The following is a 25,618-nucleotide window of genomic DNA, read 5'->3' as shown; positions in this document are numbered from 1 at the left end:
GTGTCCATCTCTCTCTGACCAAGACTAAAGGAAGGGCTATAGCTCCATCTTATCACTTAACAATGTTACAACCAGGGACGCAACAACAGCAAGGGTATTTTGCCCCCCCGAAAGCTTAAAGTGGGGGCAAACGGGGGCAAAGAAAGTGCTGTGTAATCTATTTTTAGTCAATAAAACTGCTTAAATAGCACCATTTTCCACCTTGAGATACAAATTTTCCCGGGGGATCGATGATTCTTTATAAAAAGGTATATTACCCCCCCCCACCCCTTAGGAAATTTAGTTGTTACACACCTGGTTACAACACTTCCCCCACCCCTTTTTTTTTTCTAAAAAACTTGCCATAGCAGATATACGTCCCCAATAAAAGATGTTTCTCAGCCTACTGTCACCTACGAGACCCGCTCTCCACTTCCGGCACAAGATTACAGTGCCTCGGCCTCTTTGAAGTAGACCGAGTCACGCTGGCGACTGGGACAGAACACGCCAACCTCACGACACAAGCACCACATCTCTGTCATCGCGGCCACTCAGGACTCATTAATTAGTGTTGGGAAGTAATGAGATATACACAACATGAATGGTGGAGGGGACGAGTGAGTACCCAGGGAAAACCCCAACAGCTCACAGCAAACAACTGTCCTGTCCACCACATGCAAAATTTTGTGTTTGACCCCATTAGGAGTCCACATTCTTTAAAATCAGGGAAAGTTGGGAAACTTACTTTAAAGTCAGAAAAGGTCATGGAAATTCCTAATTTTGGTAATGGAAAAGTCAGGTAATTTTTTTTTTTTTACATATTTGTGTGGACATCCTGAGTGCTGAATGGCAGTTGGGTGGATGGTAACAATAGCCACCCACTACCAGGAGTGTAAGCAGATTTTCATTATTTATGTTTTGTGGGGAGGGAGGTAGTGGTGGGATAGAACCATTTTCTGCTTTCAAATTCTTTCCTTTCGGTGGTGGGAATGATAGGTTTTTTTTTTATATATTGGGACACACATTAGCCATTATTTGAGGCTAGATTTAAGATGGGAAGTTTGTCACGGCACAAACTGCTGCCATGTCGTGCCAGACCCCAAAAAAAGGCACACTATGCATGCGACCCATTTTGTGCATGAATTATCCCCGGCATGATTAGGCTTACAAGCTTAGGCGTGAGACACACTTAGGTCCCCTCTAACATAAGGCTTCTCCCACAGGTACAGGCAATGCAAAAAGAAGGTGTGGAAGCAGACCTGTTGGCCTTCTTGAGGTCTGTGACGAGGTCGGCGGACTGCTGCTGCCGCAGCTCGGCGCCGTGGCTGACGGTGTCCAGCGCCCCCACCAGCTCCTGCACGCGCTCCTTGAGGCGTGCCTCCCTGCGCAGCGCCGCGCCCAGCTCCGACTGCTCGTCCGTGCCCGCGTCTCCGTCCTCGCTCTCGCTCGTCACTCCCTGCCGACACAAACTACTGTCACGCTACAGCCTTCGAACATGCATACTGTATAGAAGTCGCGAGTGGATAGGATTTACTCTACGTTTTTCAGGAGCGTATGATGAGCAGCTTGGGAACTTTCACCGCTGCATTGCGCTGCCGTAACGCCCTGTATCGTCTCAGGTTGTTATTTGCACGTTAGAGCGTAGCACTGTCGCCCGCTGTCATTCCCCTGCACCCCCCCACCCAACATTCACTGCAGCTCAACGTCGTTCAACGGGAGGGGGAAGGGGTGTTTGAAGAGTTCGACACTTGTCCGCTTAGGGACCACCACAAGTCGATGCCCTAGAAATGGTGGCGATTGCGGCGGTGAATTAACCAACTACCTCAAAACCGTATTAGAAATTTTAACCTGGGCTGGCGACTTCTGTACAGTATATATATTCAAAGCTACAGCCAAGCCCGCAACACACCAAGGGTGCTCCGCCATCCACACCTATTTTTTTAATGCAGCTCTACATCACCTGGACTTGCAAAGATGAAAAACCATTACATATCCGGAAATTTAGGGAGTTTTACCGAGCACCTAAAAGAAATTAAGATTCCACAAAATTTAAATTTAAAAGAATAAAACTTCTCTTTCATGAAATAAAAATTACAATAATCTATCTTCCCCATAATGTCAGGTTATTAATAGTTTACATTTGATCGGTACCAATTAGTTGTTCAAGTAAACTAAGCTAAATTTAACACAATACAAATTATACACACTATTCACAGGAATGTACCATTTTTTATGTTAGAAAGCTGAAACATTTCACAAATAATTTCCACAAGATTTAAGTGGACGGTCTCCAACCACATTAAAGGCCAAAATAAAAGTCAGAAACATATGTCATCATGGTGGATGCAGTAGTACACTGTTATTTTCATTATTTTTTAAAATTGTATTTACTATAGATTTTGAGTGCCAGCCAAAGTCAGGGGAACGTAATCTGGCTGACACTATAAATAGACACAAACTACTATCACACTGCAGCTGACAACACATACATCAAGTACTAAAAACCAATTACATGTAACAAAACATATACATACGCAATATAAAATTGAATACAACTTTTTTTTACATCAGAGTTTAAATGCGATGGGCTGTGTGAGAGCCATTTCGTGATCCATAGGTTAATTGAGATATTTACAGAGTCAAAACACTACTTTACATTAAAATGATTTTAACAGATACATTTGATTTTTGGGGTGATTTGGAAAAGTTGTTTTACTGGCAAAATTGAAGCCAATGTGAGGTAGTAATGCACAGAAAATTAGAATATATATATCTCCGCAGTAAGTTTCCACTCCATTTAAAAGTTTACTTAAACACTTATGAAATCAACCACTGAAAAAAATTACAACCTGTGGATTATGACTGAAAGAATGAGTTCAGAATCTGACATCACTTAGGTCGGCAGTACAAATCGGCACAAGTTTCTTAACTTGATGTCTTATAAAAGTACCTACTATGTTTGAAAGAGGCTTCTGAAAGAGATTATTTTCATTATGTACATACCACAAGATGATTTAGATTAATTGCTGCTTGCTGCATGCCTACAAGCCAATAGGCTTGTGATAATGCTATTAAGGCATATGCGGCCAGGGAGGATCCAGACAGCAGCTTTGTGATTATAAGGGGGAAGAGACATGTTACAAACGAATTGGACCTCCGTACTTTATTTAACACCGTAAACATAAAGTAATATCTCTCTACTTTCATTCAAATAAAAGAATGTGTTTATTAAACATTCCGAAATAAGATCTGATGCCATTTTGGTTCAAGTATTTTTGAAAGTTTATTAATGTTTTTTGGGGTAGCTGAAAATTTCTCCCTACTTTTGATCTGCCCCCAGGTATGGTTTTATACGGTGGAAGGTATAATGAGTGTATAATCAAGTAAGGCCTGGAAGGCACAAAATAACTATGTATATGTTTTATGTGTCATGTGTTATGGTTCTTTAACCTTTGTTAGTGTTTTGTCTGTTTTGTTATCATCACTGCTAGTGTGTGGTACTCTTGCTCTCATTTGCCGGCCGTCTGTAGATGTTTTCCTCCTGCGGTACCGACGGAGGTGGGAGTCCGTACACTGGTGGCGATAACTGTTGTTCCTGTTATTTGCAATGTAGTGCGCCCACCACTGAAGTCTACGACTGTCAGAACATGAAATAGAATTTAATGTAAGTACATAAACGCAGTTTGTACGTTTCACACTGCCATATCCAAATGTCTCATGTGCCAGCACAGGTTGTCGACTTTGTTATCCGTTTGATACGATGATAACCGGCGTTTTACACTGGAATGATAATCTGTGGAACTTTTGGGCATGTGACAAATTCCAAATAAATAAAAAATAAATAAATAACAGAGTTATGTCCCCCGACAACCGCGTTAAATAGGGAGTGTACTGTACTTGAAAAGCACATTGAATCTGACGGACATCAGACTGAAAGAAAGAAGAAAAAAAGATCCACCGAGAAGTCATTTAAAGGAAAAAAAGGTCAGTGAAACGTAAGCAACGGTTTCCTTTTTTAAAAATATGCTTTTCTTCAGTTATGTACAATGAGAGAATTGGCTAAATCGTGTTTTTTAAAAACGCTACAAAATGCTAAATGTCATTATTTTAAATGCTATGAATCACCATCTCCGAGGGTGATGTCCTGCACGCACCTTGTTCCTAGCTTCGAGCAGCTGCTCGGCCTCCTGCAGCTGGGCTCGCAGGTGCTGCGCAGCAGCCAGCTGCGCCGCCTGCTGCGCCTCCTGTGCCGCCAGCTTCAGCTCCAGCGACGCGCGCTCCTTCTCCAGCAGGTACGCCCGCGCGCGCAGCTCCGCCTTGTCCTCCCGCGTCGCCATCAGCTCCTGTGCGCCACACCCCCAGTCACAGCCCTCCACTCCCGTCTCCGACACTAGCCGTGCACACGCGCACACAGCCCTCTACTCCCGTCTCGGACGCCACAGTCACGCCCCACACAGTCCTCTACTCCCGTCTCGGACGCCACAGTCACGCCCCACACAGTCCTCCACTCCCGTCTCGGACGCCACAGTCACGCCACACACAGCCCTCCACTCCCGTCTCCGACGCCACAGTCACGCCCCACACAGTCCTCCACTCCCGTCTCGGACGCCACAGTCACGCCCCACACAGCTCTCCACTCCCGTCTCGGACGCCACAGTCACGCCCCACACAGCCCTCCACTCCCGTCTCGGACGCCACAGTCACGCCACACACAGCCCTCCACTCCCGTCTCGGACGCCACAGTCACGCCCCACACAGCCCTCCACTCCCGTCTCCGACGCCACAGTCACGCCCCACACAGTCCTCCACTCCCGTCTCGGACGCCACAGTCACGCCCCACACAGCCCTCCACTCCCGTCTCGGACGCCACAGTCACGCCCCACACAGCCCTCCACTCCCGTCTCGGACGCCACAGTCACGCCACACACAGCCCTCCACTCCCGTCTCGGACGCCACAGTCACGCCCCACACAGCCCTCCACTCCCGTCTCGGACGCCACAGTCACGCCCCACACAGCCCTCCACTCCCGTCTCGGACGCCACAGTCACGCCACACACAGCCCTCCACTCCCGCCTCGGACGCCACAGTCACGCCCCACACAGCCCTCCACTCCCGTCTCGGACACCACAGTCACGCCCCACACACAGTCCTCCACTCCCGTCTCGGACGCCACAGTCACGCCCACACAGTCCTCCACTCCCGTCTCGGACGCCACAGTCACGCCCACACAGCCCTCCACTCCCGTCTCGGACGCCACAGTCACGCCCCACACAGTCCTCCACTCCCGTCTCGGACACCACAGTCACGCCCCACACAGTCAACTACTCACGTCTCGGACGCCACAGTCACGCCCCACACAGTCCTCTACTCCCGTCTCGGACGCCACAGTCACGCCCCACACAGCCCTCTACTCCCGTCTCGGACACAAAATTTTCCTGCTCTCACCACGACACGAGGGCTAGAGCTCTGTGTGCTTTGTTTTTTGGTCTCGAATCTTCCCAACAGATACTACCGAAATAAAGATTATCTATTATCTTTGAAAGATTTGTGCAATGGAGTGCATGACTTGATGTAGGCTTAGCACATGTATGTCTGTGGAAGAAAACTACAAAAAAACGCAAATGACAAAAACACAAAATAAGCAATTGCTGTTGTCAGGATTTAACGCCACACAACAGGAATATGGTCAACAAACAAAGAAAAACAAAGAAAAATGGACTAACAGAACGAAAAAAAACCCACAAATGATGACAGCACAAAAATACCGAACCCAAAAAATTCAGCACAACAGTTGAAACGAGATAAAAACACAGAAAAACGAAAAGACGAAACAAACACAATAGTTTTCACAAAAAAAAAAAAAACACAAATGATGACAGCACAAAAATATTGAACCCAAAAAAAAATTCAGCACAACAGTCAAAACGAGACAAAAAATACGACCAAACGAAAAGACAAAACAAACACAACAGTTTTCTAAAACAGAAACAAGCGACGTTTCGGGAACTGCTATTTGCTCCCGTCCTCAGGCAGAGACGCAAATGGTACGGAAACACAGGTGCGATTGCTAATAACAGTAAAAAGTCACAAAATTTATTTATTTTTTTAATCATGATCACTTGCGTAACTTTTTACAGCTCAAAAATAACACTTAGCAAAGTGTATGCTTTCCATCGCTCGTACGCGTCCGTCCTGAGGTTTGCCGACAGCTGGAACCTCCACCGTGACAACGCGTCGAGCCACCACCGCTTTGGAGACCAGGGAGTCTCTGGCCACGAAAAAAAATTCCAGCCTTGCCACAGCCTGCGTACAGCCCAGACCTGTCTCCGTGCAAATTTTTTCTGTTCACCCCCCCCCTAGCACCACCGGCTGAAGAGGATCATCAAAGGAAGCCATTTTTCAGACTGTTTCAATCATTCAAATCCACAGTCTGAAAATGGCGTCCTACCCTGGTGAGGTACCTTCGCAGCAACCCAGACGAGTTCCAAGGGGCGTATGAGCAATGGAAAGAATGCTGACAGCGCTGTGTGACTTCACATGGGGTCCTACTTTGAAGATTTTTAAAGTTATCATGTTGTTTGTTGTAAATTGTCTTTGTACTATCAATCCAATTACTTTAAGGACAAATACTGTATATATGTGGTGAGAAAATATGTGACCTATTTACACAGGCAAAAGAGTTACCTGAATAAATCAATGGGTGGATCCCTTAATTAAAAGTAATGAAAAAACTCTGCATGTGAGAGAGAGCCTTAAGGCCAAAGGACCTCTAAGATTATAGTGTGCTTTGAATCACTTAATACAAAATCGGTGATGTAAAGCTATAATCATTGTAGTATCAGTATTTGCAGATATTCTTAATTTTCTGAATTTCAGATATAATCGTTTCCAAATGATAGTTAAAAAAATCGATACCAGTGAAAAAAGTACTACAATATAACCCTCTCAAGTGTCAACCATATTTTCTATTCACCTTTTCATAGTTCTGCAGGCATCTTTTACATAATTTTTTTTTTATAATTTAAGGCTATACCTTAATGCTGTGTTTGTTAATTAGTCAAAGACATAATGCATATTGTTTATGCACAAATTTAATTGTGATAAAATACTTTTTTTTTTGTTATCATTTAAAAAAATCCTTCAAATAAATAATTGTATTCAGGTGAATACTTAGAAGTTAAAAATACTGGATTTGTGGAGACTTGCACCGTGATTATTTACAAAAAAAGTATTGAATCAGTTTCGTATCAATTATCTGATCAGTTACAGAAATAGATGGGTATTGGTAGAGACATGCAAAATTCGCGGATTCATTTCGCGATAGGCTAGCATCAAAAAAACTATACCTTCGTGACGCTTCTGCGATTGGCCCACATTTTATCCGGGGGAACTGTGAACCGACGGAAAACACTAAACCAAGAAAATGCGCGAATTACGGACTGCCTAGTTGAGACGTCCTCACACGTCAGCAGCCAATGAACAGGTGTCATTTCCGCGAGTACTTAAAGGACTGTGGAGTCCATCCTAGAGGTCAACGAATCCGCGAATTTTGCAGGTCTCTAGGTATTGGTTTTTCATCCGTATTGCCCACCACTGTACTCGCTGGGGTCGAGCCCACGAGCAGGACGACGCGTCGGCGCTCACGGCCGAGGGAGCCCGGGAGCCGATGGGAGCACGCCTCACCTGCATGAGCACGGCCGTCTCCAGGTCGAGCTTGCGCGCCTCGGCCAGCGAGATGGCCTGGCGCGACCCCGGCGGCTCGGCGTGGCAGCTCTCCAGCTCCACCACGGTTGCCCGCACGGTGGCGCGGTCCGTCTTCAACCGGCCGATGTGGTCGCGCAGCCGCCGCTCCTCCCCTTGCCCCCACTCCCCCTCGCCCGACGAGCTCGTGCTGGAACGCACACGCTCTCCCGTGGCACCGACACTTACAAAACTCACAGCAATATACCCCATTAACTGCCGCGTTTATGAAATTTCTCCATCATCAAATAAAAATTACAATAACTAACGACATGTCACAAAACTTAACCAGAATAAAACTGAAATCTATGAGTTAACGGAGACACCAATCCTGCCAGTTATGACCTTATTACCACGCAAACTACGTAGCGTTCCCTTCTGTTAAGGATATTACAACACGGGACGTAAAAGTTTATTTGCGTGTTGAAACAACATTAAATCACAGGCCAAATCTTTTCGACGATTAACATATTGCTTACAATAATAATGTGCAAAACGCGTACCATTAGGTGCACGCAGGGGTACCTCACGTAAAAATATGTCGCGCAACCTCAAAAGGACAAAATTTACTCTAGACTAGCTGAGTGTCCGATGGGATTTCCCATCCTTATTTTTGCTGACTTTACGAAAACACTAATACAACTGACTTATTTATAAACAGAAGCCTAAACATCAATTTCCATATTTTTAACTTCAAAACTGACAACTTCTTATCAAAATGTAATAAGTAGGTACACAAATCACAAAGCAAACTCAATAAATTTGTTTCTCTTATCCAAGAAGTCAAAAATATAAATAAAACATATCGAAAGAAGCAAAGCAATTTAGTTACTTTTAGGTTTAAAAAAACTAACAGCGCTATCTATTTGGTTCAATTGGTGTACAACATCGAGATTATTACGTCACTGAGGTACACAAACAAAAAATTCTGAGTGCCTTTTAAACCCCTGCCCCTGGATCTATGTTAAATGTTACAGCCTCTTATTCTGCTAACATTTTTTTCTTGAATAGTTATTTTCCGGTGCATAGTAGTTGTCCTTTTTGTTTTGTAATATTTAGCATGCTGTGATAAATTGATTTGTAGATAGATCTAAGCAGTGGCATAGCCAGGATTTGTGTATGGGGGGTGTTAAGAAGCATTCACCCCCCCCCCCCCCCCCACTGTATTAAAGCGGGGGGTCCGGGGGTCCTCCCCCGGGAAAATTTGGATTTTAAGGTGTAAAATAGTGCTATTTTTACAGTTTTCGGTACTTAAATTTAAATATTGTAATGGTAAAATTTTTTATTAATTTTAATATGAAATTTGTTTGAGTGATGAATAAGAAATTAATTAAAGATTTGGTGCAAAAGGGGGAGGGGGGTTTGAACCCCTAAAAATCCCCCCCCTGGCTACGCCCCTGGATCTAAGGATACCAGTTTTTACTTGTTGTACAGAATCAGCGTAATTCTCAAATCTGCGACAGACGACAGTTGGACAGCAGGAAGGTGGGGGGGGGGGGGGGGGGGGGCAGACCTGGTGGTGTGGCTGTACTCCTCCCAGGGCGCTGCGCTGAGGCAGATGGCGTTGCTGACCGAGACGCTGTCCAGCCGGGAGAGCAGGTGCCGAGCCACCGTCTCCGCCGCCCTCCTGTTCTCCCGAGCTCTGCGCAGGATGCTGTTCACCTCGCAGGGCTCCAAGTCGCCGTCCACCCCCTCCCCTGCGGCACGCCACACAACAACAGTGGACGCAGCGTCCTCTCCGAAGTGTCACTTCGACAGGACAGGACGTAGTTACCATACGTGATTACAATACTTCCGTGACTTAGACCATTTTTGTTTCAAAAAAGAGCTTTCGAAATGTGTCTAAACGTAAGCTAAGAAATTATTTTGGAATCAGCTAAACAATGAAACAAACTTTAATACATTTTAATATAATATTTTATATGCAAACACCTAGAAGACATTAGGAGGTTATAGTTTCATCCGTTCACCCGTCAAAAGTATAAAGTTACCAAGCTTTAGATGGACGAGTGGATAACATTTTTCAGTCCATCTTATTGGGTGCAGGTCACGTAGTTGACAAAACTTATTATTTTTAATTATTTGTGTAAATCAGTATTGTTAAACTGTGTTACATGAATATTGATTTAGCTGTGTAACCAAATATCTCTGAGGTGAAACTTCTTTGGGTGCGATGGGGGTGAAATATCAATTATGATTTCAAGGACGAATTTTCATGCAACATTTTTTGTGGAATATTGTTTTGAAAAGTGTCCTACACCAAAGCGATATTAAGAGAGCATTTAAAAGTCGAGGTTTGAATTGCCAAAAAGAAGTTTCACTTGTATCATGTGTACTAAGTTACACAGACACTTTTTTTTTAAATTATTATTGATTATAAAAGAGCCAGTAAATGTAACAATTAGGAATAACACATGTCCAGGTGTGCAGGACTCACTGCACCCACCACGTATGTTGAGTTGCTTGCCGATGCCCGCAGCTCGACAATTCGCCAGCAGCAAGCCTAGCTCACTCTCGAGCAGTGCAACCAACACGTCGTACGCCTCGATAGCTCTGTCGCTGTAGCCGAGAGCCAACCTTAACGAAACATATTCATACAGTAACAAGTAGGAGCTGGGAAAATTGGCATTTTTTTTTTTTGCAAGATTAGTATCTAATATATTGTAAATTGTTTTTTTTATTATGAAATAGGCATTTTAATGCAACTTACACAAAACTTAATATACACATTCTTAATACCTGCAAAGAACCTTTGAGTTCATTTTTGTAAAAAAATAAACTTTTCTATCCATTCTAAGCTAAAACTACAAATAATTTACTTAAAACATTAGTAGTGCATATGCTAGCAAACATTTAAACATAAAATGGATTAATTTGGTGGGGGCTTATATTTTGCAGTCATTTCGGATACATGTAACTTGGCTGCATCACAAAGACATGGCAATATCATGAATCATGTTGGTAATGAAAACTAGAGTAGAGAACAATTACTAGAACATCAACCACATGGTTCAAGTGTAACATTTAGGGGAACACCACATACCTGTGGTTGCTGTGGTTTACTTTACACTACCGCTAAAGCAAGATAGTGCAGCGGTAATTATTTCATATCACTTATCCAAATTTATCCCTTGATCCTGATGGTATGATTCTGTGATACATGATGCTTGCTGTTTTAATTTACTACCTACATAGAAAGATCCTGCACATAAAAACTTGTCATATAACAATGAATAATGGTTGTAAGTTGAACAAAATATATTTACCTTTTTATTCAACTTAAGATCATAATTTATTGAGTAATATGAATATCACAATTTTTTTTTAAGTACAGGATCTTATGAAGTACTAAATTAAAACAGCAAAGCATCGTATACCACAGGATAAAAATGTATAGGATCATGCCATCAGAATCAAGGGATAAATTTGAATATGTGATACGTAACTTTTACCAGTGCAAACTAATTTTCATCTTATTAGCCAGTCATATACCTTTCATCTATGAGATTAGAACATTTGTGGCAAAGATGGTGGATGTGTTGTTTTTGTGTGTTAACTGAACTGCAGGTAAGTCTTAAGTGACAAACATAAACTAAAATAATTTAACCATACACGTGCACGTGTCCTAGACAAACAGCAAGGTATGAATAAAAGACAAGTCTGGTTTCTGAAAGTTTACAATAAGGGTTGTTGCTTCCTAAGCGTGAGAAGATACATATTGTACAACAATTTTGGTGCACATTTAGTAAATATATTTTGAGAAAATTTTAGACGAAAAACAAAATACAGTCAAACCTCAATAACACAAATATAAAGGGACCATAATTTTGTCACAATGCAATAACGAGGTTTGTACTAACCAAACTGTTACAAAATTAAATCACAACATTTATATAATTTCCAAATCAGATTCAAATAAACTTAAACCGTGCATAAAATTTTATACCACACAAAATATACTTCTTTTTTTTAGGGATTGTAAAATACAATTTTAAGATTTTGGGATAGCTACACCTGTTGAACAAACAAAAAAAAAATGTTGTATCACACTTAAAAGGCTGTAAGACAGAAGAATTACGTACACAAAGTTTTAAAAAATTATCTACAAAATGACATACTACCATCATTTTCGAAGAATAAAATTTCTAAGCGTTTTTCCCTAACCTGCAATGAGCCAAAGCAATGGTACTAGTATCATAATAAATTAAACTTCACATTATTCTGGGATATTTGACCAACCATCCTTTAATTCATATAAATGTTGTACCCTTGGAGTAATAACAACTTTGTAAAACGTAATGACCTCATTTTTGTATTTAAAAAAATTACTTATCACTGTAACTCCTATGTAATTTATAGGGACTATGAAAACACTTTGTATTAACGAGAGTTTTGTATTAAAAAGGGTTTATATTAATGAGGTTTCGCTGAACCCGACAGTTATAGTGATGAAAATACAGAGAGAGCCCACAATTCGCAAGCGGGACAGGGCCTGACATATTCACCTCAGCACTCCTATGTACCTTATAGGGACTATGAAAACACTATGTATTAATGAGAGTTATGTACTAACAGTGTTTTTGACATGACAACGTCCAATAAATCGATGAAGGCCGGATGCACGCACGAAAAAGTGTCCCGTAACGCACATTGTACAATTACGCTGTGTCCCATTACGCTCATTGTACGCTTGCGCCGCATCTATCTATCTTCCACTCGATTGGAACCACCATCGATATGACTTTTTCGAGGCACATTAAACTTGAAACACTCCCATTCGTTTCCTACTTTTCCTATCATCGTCCTATCCTTAACAGAATAACACAGATTGGAAGAAGTTAAATAGCAAACATGTATAAAAGTTATAGTTAAAATAATCTCTTCGTTAAAGTAATAAACATATTTGAATTAATGAGTGCAAAACAAAAGTAAATTGACTAATTAAATTGTAGATTTCATTTTACTCCTTCTTTGTATCCATACCAAAATAGTGATAATTCAATAAAAAATGATTCAATTTTTATTCACAAAAAGTATGCAATCATTTCATCAATGTTTTGCTGTGACGTCGTCACGTTGAACTATCGTCCGTAAACTGACTTTACAGACAACCGATTTTCGTCGATGAGGTTCCACTGAACACGACAGCTGTGGAGAGAGCCCACATGTCGCAAGCGGGACAGGGCCTGACGTGTTCACCTGAGCACTCCTATGTAATTTATAGGGACTGTGAAAACACTTTGTATTAACGACAGTTATTACTAACAGGGTTTTTATCAATGAGGTTTCACGGAACACGACCGCTGTAGAGAGAGCCCACATGTCGCAAGTGGGACAGGGCCTGACGTGTTCACCTGAGCACTCCTATGTACTTTATAGGGACTATGAAAACACTTTGCATTAACGAGAGTTATGTACTAACAGGGTTTTCATCAGTGAGGTTCCACTGGACACGGCAGCTGTGGAGAGAGCCCTCATGTCGCAAGCGGGACAGGGCCCGACGTGTTCACCTGAGCACTCGTATGTACTTTATACGGACTATGAAAACACTGTGTGTTAACGAGAGTTATGTACCAACAGGGTTCCACTGGGCATGGCCCGACGTGCTGCTCACCTGAGCGCGGTGGCGTTGGACTCGTACTTGCCCACCAGCAGGCTGAGGCGGTCCGCCTGGGTCTTGGCCTCCTCCAGGGTGAGCGCCAGCACGGTGTTCTGGGCGCGGGCGTGCTCTAGGCGCGCCGCCAGCCGCTCCGCCTCCGCCTCATACTGGCGACGCGCCGCCTCGCTGCCGCGCAGCTCCTGCCGGTCCGCCTCCTGCAGCTCGCTCACCAGGCTCTCCGCCACCCGCGTGTGGCACACCTGCACGCCACCGGGCCCCCTTGCAGACCAGACCACGCCGCTCCGCCGTCGGCCCGCCTCACTGCTACCTTTGAACATATATACTGTACAGAAGTCGCGAGCGGATGGGATTTACTCTACGTTCTTCAGCAGCGTACGATGAGCAGCTCGGGAACTTCCACCGCTGCGGTGCGCTGCGGTGACGCCCCGTATCGTCTTAGGTTGTCATTCGCACGTCAGAGCGCAGCACCTGTCTCCCGCTGTCATTCCCCCCGCATACCCCCCCCCCCCCCCATCCATCATTAACTGCAGCTCAAGGTCGTTCAACGGGAGGGGGGGAGGGGTGTCTGAAGAGTTCCGACACTTGTCCACTTAGGGACCGCCACGAGTCGATGCCCTAGAGATGGTGGCGATTTGCGGCGGTGAGTTGACCAACTGCCTCGAAACCGTATTAGAAATTTTAACCTGGGCTGGCGACTTCTATACAGTATATATTTTCAAAGCTGCTACTTAATGTACAAATTTTCAATATTCACGAGAGAAAAAAAACATAAAAAAACAAAACAAATAAACGATAAAGGCCAAAGCCGTACGTGTGCATATCCCATGAATATTATATTTACGATCTCGAAACTCAAACCTGGCTCCGGAGATTCGGCCCCGCCCGCCAGAAGGCTCTCACGCAGAATTTCACATTTTGTTTCCGGGAGGGAGTGTCTGGATCCACTTTCCGCTGTTTGCTTTCAAAGTCTTTAGATTTTTAGATTTTTTTTAGAATTTCAGAGGGGGAGAGGGAATATATTTCCCCATACCCCTGCAACCTTGCAAACTGCAGATAAAAAAAATGTTCCTGAAGATGGTACGACATGGCAAGCCGAAACTTTCCGGCCCATCATCATTTCCTCCAAAAGTGATATCAAACCACTATCCCAAAAGGAGTTAAAAAATAAAATTAATATGTGACATTTATATTGTGTAGCTTCCTCAGGTTTGATCCCCAGCCATCACTATGGGTAGATTATTCTACAATGGTTGCCCACCGCCTTCTGCAGTACGGCAGTGAAGGGACAACAAAACACTTTGTCCCGAATGCAGGAAGCAAATTTTCCCTGAATTTAACAAGTCCACCCAGCTCAAATTCGAGTGGAACCTTTGGCTAACAATCCAGAAGCTCCGACAGGTGATAATCAAACGTACGTGCAATAACAGAAATTGAGTCTTGGAAGCTACAGGGCTTGAATGAGATGGTATGGTTACGTGACGTGAACGGGAAAAGATAGGCTGCCTGGGGAAAATGATAGGGGTCGAAGTGCACAGGAAGAGGGCCTCACGAAAGACCAAAGAGGAGGTGGGAAGAGCAGATAAAGGAGGAATGACGGAGGGACAGAGGGAGATGACCCGGCCGGGCGACTCACCCCGAGCGAGGCGAGCTGAGAACCCGTGATGTGGCGGTCCATGCGACGCAGCATCACCCTCTCTGCGACCTTGCACACGGGCATGTCGTCCTGGGGCACCACCGCCAGACTGGAGAGCGGGGGAGGCGAGGCAGGCAGCTTGGGCTTCCCCCCCTCCAGCTCGCGTGCCTGCGACACATGTGGCCGTGCCAGCACCAGTTCTCCCTCCGGCGAGAAGACAAGCTCACGACGGCAAGACGGCAACAAGAAAATGACTGGAAACGGCAGAAGCAGAATTGGCCCGGAAAAACTCGCAATTAAATTTCAGGATAGGCTGAAAACTTGTTTCTAATTGGCATTCTCAAACAATCGGCCAAAGTTCATGTGGAGGACTATGAGCCAATGAGGAACTCTCAGCCGAAGAAGAAATGATCATCGGCAGCCCACTTAACACGGCTCTCAATTGACCAGTCAATCAACAGGTTGACATGCGCCCGAGTATTTAGAAGACTGTGGAGTCAATCCTGGAGTTCCCAACCCAAGTGCCATTTTGGTAATATCAAAAAAATTTTTTGGTCTGCTGCAATTTAAGAACAGTTAGCTTTTACAAAAGTGGTAAGAATTACTCTACACAGCTTCAAAATAAAATAAATAACCAATGTGTCAGTGATTTAAATTTAAATACGGTAGTGTAAATCACAACGTGAACATGTTCGATCATTGGTTTTTATGGGTGGAATCTCTTACAAAAGTTGATTTCATAAAAATTCAATTAGCCAAATACCCCTAAATTGAAAAAATATATATATAATATATCTATACAAAAAAAAAACTTTTAAAATCGTTATAATATGTCCTTTAATAATAATTTCAGGTGACAGTTTCTAAAATTAAAATGTATGAACTTGATTTCTGGCTCATAATCATTAATGTTTTGTTAAATTTGTCAATGAAGCCAAGGCCTTTTGAATTGTAAAGGAAAACAATTGATGGCTGTCAATCACTTATGATTACAGATAATGTAGTAAAAATTTCAGTATAAAATAAGATTAATGGTATACAATTTTAATAATTATATATTATTCCAGTTTATTATGTAAAGTAAAATATTTTTTATTAAAAATCATATACTTGAGGCCTTATACATTTGTTCCGAAACAAATACATACTGTTCAAGATAAGGGAAGTCTTTTTTTGACAGGTGCATAAGGAACATTTGTTTTTGACTGTTAAATATTCCTATGAAATTAAAAAAATAATGACTGATAAATGATAAGAGTAGTCTGGTTAAACATGATTTATGTTTTTTTTTGTTTGTTACCTAAACCTATTCTGCTGTCAAAGTCTAAATTTTCCTTGCAGCAACTATCAAACAAAAAAAAAATATCCCATCTCATATTGAATGAACAGAGTGTAACAGGTGACAGGGAATATCTAGTGAACAATTTTCAGGACTTTAAAACCTTAAAATAAAATTTTTTTTACTCCTTACACCTTACAGGGTAATATTACGTACAAAAATCAAAATGAAAGAAAATACAAAATAGAACTCCTATTCGCAGGGTTACACAAATTTTTTTTTTATATTAGAACACTAAAACCATTCCAGAGATAATCTTCTCATTACTTAAGTGGACTGTCTCCAAATAATTTTACTTAATGTACAACTATCAACTAAGAGAAGCATCAGTAAACAGTTAGCAAGTGGTAGCAGCAGGATATTATAAGTTTAGGGACTTCTAGTACAGATAGTATTTATTTTGTGACTTTTGTTACTTTTATGTGACGCTCATGACTTCCGAGACCCTACAGACACCCCGCGCGAGCACAACACACACTCGGTGATAGTGTCTGGATGGGCAGAGGTGCGCGGTACCTTGCGTAAGTAAACAATTGATTTTCTTGGTCTAACCTCAAACCAAACAAACACTCATTTGCTTAACAACACTTAAACAACAATTAAAAAAAATGGCATGATTATCAATAAATTTGATAGTTGAAAACACGGATAAAACGACATTTTGTAAAAATGAATCCTAGGTAGATCGATTTATCGCCCCCGAAACCCCCTGCATACTAAATTTCACGAAAATCATTGGAGCCGTTTCAGAGATTTAGATTATATACATACAAGAATTGCTCGTTTAAAGATATAAGATTAATTTCATGACTTTTCACTTTTATGTGGTGCTTATGACTTTCGAGACCCTACAGACACCCCGAGCTAGCACAACACACTCTGTGATAGTGTCTGGACCGACGAGGGACGCGCGGTACCTTGCGACGCTGACGCTCGCGCGAGCACAACACACTCGGTGATAGTGTCTACCGACGAGGGACGCGCGGTACTTTGCGACGCTGACGCTAGCGTGAGCACAATACACTCGGTGATAGTGTCTGGACCGACGAGGGATGCGCGGTACCTTGCGACGCTGGCGCTCGCGGTCGCCGCGCAGCCGCGCCTCCGTGAGCTCCTGCTCCTGGCGCGCCAGCTGGTCGCGCAGGGCCTGGTTGTCCGCGCGCTGCTGCGCCAGCTCCTCCGCCAGCGCGGCCGCCTGCAGGCTGCGGCATGAGGTCGCCGTCTCCTTGTCGAGCGGCCCCGGCTCCTCCGCCTGGCGGACCACGGCCGTCATCACCCCGTCCACGGTCGGGTCGTGAGGGACGGAAGCCCACCCGACCGGTCAACACAAGACCGGTTTAACTTACATCAGTGCTCAGGTGCAACTTTCGGGCTGCTTGGGTCCAAGCCAGGTCCGAGGAATCGAAACTGTGACCCCCCACAGCCTGGCTTGACACGATGCAGCCAACTTTAAGGGTTATTAAGTGGGATATCCTAAACTAAATTCTTTTGCTTCCATAGTTTAGTGGTATTGCTCATTATTTTTAATAAATAATATATTGTTTACAAAAATATTTATAAATTTAAAGTATTTATTAGAAATTTTTAGAAACTTAAAGGCAAATTTTTATGTCAAATTGGAATAATTTTGGGAAATCCCAATTTTTTTTTAATTATATGACTGATATACAAAGAATTAAGTTATACATGTTAAAAGCTGCACACAAACGGCGATACCTATAATTTGTTTCTGTGAAGCCAGGGAATTGACACACCTGGAAAAAAAAAAAAAACGGCGGAATGAGTCACGCGCGCTACGAGGGGGTTTACCTCCGGCACGGGGTTGTCATTATCGTCGGTGCTGGATTCCGCGTCTCCGATGGTCCTGTCGACGTCTTGGAGCTCCGAGTCGTCGGCCAGGTGAGTGGTGGAGCCCTCCGCGTCTCGGCTGATGTCCTGGTCCTCAGTTTCTGCCGGTTCGCAAGTCACCACAACGCTCGTTAACAGAAGAAACTATCAACTGAATAATACATGATCCTCAATTCCTGCCAATGAATGACATACGCAAACAAATCTTTTCAGGGATAATGACAGAAGAGGAAATTTTTGGAAATACCCATCTGCACCCCAACAGAACTGTTGGCAAGATGCTAATATGTAAAGACCTGCAAAATTCGCGGATCCATTCGGTGATAGGCTATAATTCAAACACATATACCTCTTAGATAATTTTGCTATTGGCTTACTGTTCATCTGGACGAATCTCAACCAGTTATAAACCCTCAACCAAAGAAGGATTGAATCACAAACAAACCAGCTGGGACGACTTACAAGTCGGCAGGCAAATGAACTTGCGTTATTTGACCGAGTGTACAGGGGTATGTGCAGTCTATACTGAAGGCCATCGAACCCGCAAATTTTGCATGTCTCTACTAATATGTAACCACAAGTAAGGTGGACGTCCAGGATATTCTCCCTGAGAAAATTTTTTGATGCAATTAACAGAAACAAAGATTATTTGTGGTGCAATCATGCTCATTACTCTATGACTTAACAAAATATTATTTTTTTTTTTAACAAGTCACTATAAAATTTTTTTAAAAAGCTGGCATCAAATTTAAAATTTTAAATAAAAATTTCATGACACTACCACTTCATTCAACGTATTTAATTTTGGCTACTTGCATGCACGCAAATCACACATACTTGTTACTGAAAAAAAATTATAAACTTATTTTGTATTACAACTGAATCATACAAATAAGCCCTTTAAACAATAGTTAGTTAATAGACACCAACTGGCTGATGACATTTTTTCATTAGCACCAATTTTTTTTTATTATTTTACTAGGTTATGCTTTTGAGTTTCTTGTTCTGTGGTATGTTTTCTCCTATTTAAGTCAGATTACTATGTGCATAAAGTGAATCCAAGTACAATCACAACAATATGAAAATAATAAGTTAAATAATATTTGTTTGGTAAGATTAAATTATGAAAGTTTCTTGTTCAAATGTATGAAATTTTGAAAGAGATGGTTCAGAAGATAAACTCAAAATTTTCATTCCCCACCTCACCGAAAAAAAAATCTTCTCTATACTTATATATGCATATCACACTAGTACTAGTGATGATAATTAAACACTATCAATTCTAGTTATTCTGAAACATTAGTTTTCTTACCTATATCTTTGGTTTCTTGAAAGTTAAAAAATTCATTTCTGTAGTTGCTACCTGTAATACTTCTTTTCTTTACTTTCATGTCTGTAGTTTTTGTATTCTTAACATTCAACTTATACTTTGATGAGTCCCATAGCATTAATTAAAAACACATTTATGGGTCTAATGAAGAGAAATAAATAAATAAATGTTTTAGGTTTTGTGATGTATAATGACTTGCGTGCTTTAAGAATGACTATGATTATCCTGCGTCAGTTGTGTTTTTACTTTGTTGCATTCCTTGCGAGGTTCATAAACACGGCCTCAAGCTCACAGACAGGGACGCTTACCCACAAAAGAAGGAAGATAAAGAATCGCAAATCAATTCTATAACTAATGTTCTTATTTTCTTTCAAAATCAGTGAATTGAGAGGTATTTTACGGCAACCTAACAACCTAAAAGTATTTAACTTTTTGAAAGAAAATGTTGGCTACCTTGATTTTTTTTTTTTTTAAGTCATTTGTTGCTGGGAATATTATTTATAAACGTTTAAGATTATTCATATTCCAATACAAACCTACCAAAACACTGTTACAATTGTTTCAAAATTTAAAAACTGCACGGCTGCAAAGTATGAGTGATGAAAATCAAGTTTAAATTGAAAAAAAAAAAAAAAAAACATACACACGAGCACATGGCAGCGATGCTTATTTCATTGCTACCAAGATAATTCAACATCGTCAAAAAAATGTTTCCAAAGTATAATAGTTTTGCAATTACACTCAGTACACCGCTCCGTTTGTACAACATTCCATAAATTCTAACCTAATAATGCCTGTAAAATTACTACTTTATGTAAATCATTATGTTCATGTTTTCTTTTTATTTAAAACTTAATTTATGATGCTGGCATTTTTCCATCGCTTTTGGGAAGATTTTTTTTCCTAACCTAAATTAAAACTATGTGTACTTGGGAGGGGTCTGGGTTAGGGAAAGACTCTAAGTGTGTCTCAGGCCGAAGCCTATAAACTCTAATCATGCAGGGTTTAAGCCATGCAGGAGAGGGTGCATGCATCATGTGCTAGGAGAGGGATTGGCCAGCCATGGCAGCGATTGGCGCCATGACTAACTCCCCTCACTGACTATTCTAGACTATAAACTAGATAAGTTGGGCCCAGGTAAAACCTGCATAGACACAGGGAAAACCCTGGGCACTAATATGCGGGATACAAAATTTCACGCATTATTGACAAACAGGTTGATTACAGGAATCAGAAGGATGGATCTGGATGAAGAGTTGGACAGAGTAGAAAAGAGTCTACCATGCGGGGAATTGGGGGCTTGGACATTGCTGTCCGCATTGATTTTGGTGGCACTGGTTGTTTCGGGGGCGACTTCAGTCGTTTCCCGCCGGGCTGCCAGCCAGCCCACTTAAATTACTAAGAAAGAAAATTATTTAGTTAATTTATTTAGGCTGTAATTCAAAATCTCATGCCTTTCAGAACGCAGCTGGCATTGTAGGTGAGGCCTGGCAGGCGAGCTATGCCATCAGACATGAGGGTCAGTACTAACACGACAGGCAGAGAACCCGAGGGGGCCGACCATTCACCTGTGTGCTTCGCACTATCTTTGAATATATATACTGTATAGAAGTCGCGAGCGGATAGGATTTACTCTACGTTTTTTCAGAAGCGTATGATGAGCAGCTTGGGAACTTCACCGCTGCAGTGCGCTGCCGTAACGCCCTGTATCGTCTTAGTTGTTATTTACACGTTAGAGCGCAGCACTGTCGCCCGCTGTCATTCCCCGCACCCCCCCATTCATCATTCACTGCAGCTCAAGGTCGTTCAAAAGAGGAGGAAGGGGTGTTTGAAGAGTTCGACACTTGTCCGCTAGGGACCACCACAAGTCGATGCCCTGGAGATGGTGGCGATTGCGGGCGGTGAATTAACCAACTACCTCAAAACCGTATTAGAAATTTTTAACCTGGGCTGGCGACTTCTATACAGTATATATATTCAAAGGCACTATTTTGAAGTGGCATTGTATGTCCTTATCGCTAGTGGGCTTTTGGGAAGGGTAAGGGGGGTGGGGGGGGGGCGTCTCACCGGACACGTCCTCCTCCTCGCGTATGACGAGCGTGCGCTGGCGGTCGATCTTGCGGCTGAGCTCGGCGATGACGGAGTGCAGCTCCGTCAGCCGCTCCTCGTAGCGCTGCGCCTGGCCGTCGAGCTTCTCCTCCGCGTCCACCGCGTCGCGGATTCTCTCCAGCTGCAACACGCGACAGCCCCGGTGTCCTCCTGCCGCGCTCCCGCCAAGGATAGCAGATAAACAATCGCAAATCAATTCTTCAGAAATCAGTGTATTGCGAGGTATTTTTCGGCAACCTAACAACCTAAAAGTCGTTAACTTTTTGAAAGAAAACGTTTGGCTACCTTGATATTTTTTTTTTTTGGGTCGTTCGTTGCTGGGAATATTCCTATTTATAAATGTTTAAGATTATCCGTATTTAAGATTATTTTTGATATTATACCTTCGGTATCTCATTTATCATATCACATGACAGGGGCGCAACAACTAAATTTCCAAAAAGGGGGGGGGGGCAATATACCTTTTTATAAAGAATCATCGATCCCCCCCCTATTGAAGCGGGGGGGGGGGGGTGTCCAGGGGTCCTCCCCCGGGAAAATTCTTATTTCAAGGTGGAAAATGGTGCTATTTAAGCATTTTTATTATCAAAAATTTGATTACACAGCACTTTCTTTACTCCCATATGCCCCCACTTCAAGGTTTCAGAAGGGGGGGGGGGGGAAATACCCTCCCCCCCCTGTTGTCGCGCCCCTGCAAGACAGCATTGCTTCCACACTGCGAGGAACAAGTTTCCCAGCTACAACTTCAATCACGCGAACCGGCCTTTCGGAAGCTTGCTCGTCATGATAAACCTGCAGTCGAGGTTTGACGATATAGACTCCACAAGTAGCTTGGCCTCAGAGTTGTATAGCCGTGTACCGTGTACTGAGTAGGTAACTGCTCCCTGATGTCACTAGAAAGAAGTTTATGGTTAAAAGTGCATTTTGCCAAAAAGTGGCTATTGTGTGTCCGAGGTATACACACGTATATATTAGACTATTAGTCTCCAAAATATTAAATTGAATTAACACCAAAAAAAGTATAAAAATATGTGTGTTTAAATACACGCGCACGCAATTTTTTTAAAAAATATAACATAGCGATAACAATTCTTTAAACGCTACAAGGATGCAAGTTAAGGACGTGAGATACGGCACGAAGAACGGCCTTGACACGAGTGTGCGCTATACCTGTATCTTGTTGAGGGACTTGTCCAGCAGGTCGCGCTCCTGCGTCACCGAGTGCAGGCGGCTGGAGAGGTCCAGGATCTCGCCCTTCAAGGACGCGAGGGCCGCCAGGTGGAGCTGCAACAGCGAGGGCACACCCGCGGGTCAGCGGGACTGCTCCTTGCGTCAGCCGCTCACACTTGGCACAACACGTCACTCCACACACCACGTAGGTACCTTTATTTCGAAATGGAAGAGATGGTACGTCGTATTGCTTTCAACTTTTTTTTTTTAGAAGTGAAACTTCTCTCGCGCGATGAGAGGTAAGTTTCAAGGCAGAATTTTAGTGCAACGTTCACGTGAAGCATTTCTGATGCTTGGTAAAAATATATATATAAAAAGAGCACTATCCTATATATACGTTGCTGGGCTCGTTTTCGTTCTCCTCTTTGCGCGATGATTCGTCCCCGACCCCAAAAAAAAAATAGAACGGAGAGATATATATGAACAAAAGAATAAGACAGAAAGTATGCGCATGCGTTCGTCTCGGAACAATAGATATAGGTATCCTATACAGTCAGTTGTGAGTGCCTTGAATTTTATTTTTACTGCCAGCGCACTCGCGTTTTCTCCTTTTTTTTTTTTCCAACCAGCAGCGCAGAGAGCGCTGTTGAGACAGTGCCTGCACTTACTGCATATATAGCGCTACCTGTTATGAATTTCATATTTCGTTAAGATGTTTGGCGAGTTGCAAATGACAGAATTGTTTGAAGAAACAGTAAAACGCACAGTTTTTCTTTACGGTATGAGTATTTCTACAGTGAGTAATATTTATTCAGAAAATTGTCTTCTATCGCTCTCTCTGCCGTTTTACTTCTTACGATATACTTACGAGTCGAGGTTTGAATTGCCAAACAAGTTTCTCTTCTATCACTTGTACTGAGTTACACGCGCTCTTTTTACTGTCTCATCAATTTGTTTATCGTTAAATATCAGATATTTTCATTCGTTAAGGCTGAGATCACATATTTAGATATTCTCAACGTTGTATATTATTGATAGTATTATTACAGTAGCAATCATTAAAAAAAAAATTCTAAACGCCAATTAATTTACAAGGGAAACTATTTATCACAGTCATCCACCATTAACTTCAGAAATTTCATAAAATTATAAACTATGCTTTAATGAAGTACAATTAAAAAGATAAAATTGAACAAAAGGATATTTTATGGCCCAAAAACTGTTGAAACATAGTCCCCATCTCTTGCCCTGAAAAGTGATAGCTACAATAAATAACAAAATGCGGGCACCCGAACATATTTTTTGTCACCTGAACAGAAAACCATTGATAAGTGACAACAAAATCTTGAGGCGTGTAGTTTTCGCGAAAAGATTTTGATACTTAGTGCTAAAAAAACTGTAGTATCGTCTGTGTTTCGCGAATGGTTGTGTTTCTTTCTAAAATCAGCAAAAAGAACACCAGTAATTTTGTGACGCAATGAAGCAAACGCGTCATTCAATTTATTACCATACCATCAACATGAAAATACACTTTTTTTTTCAAGCCAAATACTAAACGCAATAACATAATTACAAGTAAGCGCATGGAAAGTCACGAAAATAAATAGAAAATGGATGCGTGTACTTATGCATGCGCGTTAGAATTAATACTTACTTTGCTTCATAAATAATGTAACACCCCTCGTGCCTCAAAATAGAATTATTTGGAATTAATTAAAAAAGAGCCTTGGAAACATGCTGGATAAAAAAAATAAGTTAAATAAATTGATTTACCAGAGGCGACACGAGGTGGGGAACAAACAAAATTTAGGAACTTCCTGTAACAAGCAAGGAGGAAGTTGGGGGATCGTTAAAATCAATAAATAAAAACTACACGATTAACTTGATCTATAGTTTCCCTGTTTTATTTGCCCTGATGAATTATCTTGTTTCCATTATTTTACATACAAAAGGTTTTAACAATTTTCAAAGATTAACAAAAAGAAAAACGAAAATGGGCCGGCCCGCGCTTACTTAAACCAATTTACATTCTTAGTTTGAAATATAAACATTTGCATTATGAGTTTCACACCCAAAGTTGGATGGATCCGATGATTACATTGATAATTAGTTCTATTCGTTTTACATTTTCTTGAGAAAAACACTGGTCGCTGGTGGGTTGGTCATCCGCTTAAGATAGTTCGTAGCTAGGTAAGGGGGAAATGTTGAATTTACATTACCACCCGAGGTCTTCAAACGATCACGTCGGGTAGTAGAAACGTTTCTTCGAATGTGACCCACGGAACAGGAAAAGGGGGGGGGGGGGGGGGGCAGGAGATGGTAGCAATCAGTCTCTCCCTGTCATCGACCCTGTCTGCAACAGTCCAAATCAAACCTGATTAGAACTTGTATACAGGCAGTCTATGGGGCAGAAAATGCCCAAAAAAAAATTTAAAGGAAAAAAAGAGGGGGGGGGGGGGGTCGCGAATTATCACTCACCAAAACAGGGGAGTTGCCCAGCACGCTGCAGTCGTGGAGTCAGCCAGGATCTGGAGCTCGCGAATTGCGCGGCAGGACGCGGATGATTTCTTCATAATAACAATTAAAAGAAAAAAAAATTTTGAAGGCAAATAATTAAACTATGCAGACAGACTAATCTACTAGGATTGACTTGAGGGAAAGCATCCCTTATACACAGCGACTACATAGTCGTTAGCGGTCGGATGAAGTCTTGCCGATTCGCCGATACTCGATGGAGATCTGTCTGCAGACGCGACGCGAGTAGATCTGTGTCGCGGCAAACCGCGTCTCGTAATTAAAAGTGCCCGCCGGCTCCTACAGGTGGAGGGAGGTCTGGGCCGCCGAAAGATT

At 42.3% G+C, this 25,618-nt stretch overlaps 1 protein-coding gene across 2 annotated transcripts in view; it reads right to left on the bottom strand.

Annotated features, from left to right (window-relative positions):
- The window catches only part of LOC134536122 (colorectal mutant cancer protein), a 159,172-nt gene that overhangs the window by 6,420 nt on the left and 127,134 nt on the right, over window positions 1–25,618 (bottom strand). For both annotated transcript variants that reach the window (XM_063375705.1, XM_063375706.1), the window contains exons 4-14: window positions 22,769–22,882; window positions 21,557–21,719; window positions 18,121–18,260; window positions 17,375–17,563; window positions 14,973–15,140; window positions 13,334–13,578; window positions 10,166–10,296; window positions 9,233–9,416; window positions 7,663–7,870; window positions 4,134–4,322; window positions 1,239–1,435 (exon numbers count right to left, since the gene is read on the bottom strand). In XM_063375705.1, the coding sequence (XP_063231775.1) occupies window positions 1,239–1,435; window positions 4,134–4,322; window positions 7,663–7,870; window positions 9,233–9,416; window positions 10,166–10,296; window positions 13,334–13,578; window positions 14,973–15,140; window positions 17,375–17,563; window positions 18,121–18,260; window positions 21,557–21,719; window positions 22,769–22,882 (1,928 nt within the window). The remainder of the gene's footprint in view (window positions 1–1,238; window positions 1,436–4,133; window positions 4,323–7,662; window positions 7,871–9,232; window positions 9,417–10,165; window positions 10,297–13,333; window positions 13,579–14,972; window positions 15,141–17,374; window positions 17,564–18,120; window positions 18,261–21,556; window positions 21,720–22,768; window positions 22,883–25,618) is intronic.

This window comes from Bacillus rossius, chromosome 10 (genome assembly GCF_032445375.1).
Source record: "Bacillus rossius redtenbacheri isolate Brsri chromosome 10, Brsri_v3, whole genome shotgun sequence".
In the NCBI taxonomy this organism is placed as follows: domain Eukaryota; kingdom Metazoa; phylum Arthropoda; class Insecta; order Phasmatodea; family Bacillidae; genus Bacillus; species Bacillus rossius.
The sequence above is the reverse complement of the archived record's forward strand: the minus strand, read 5'-3'. Positions and strand labels throughout refer to the sequence as shown.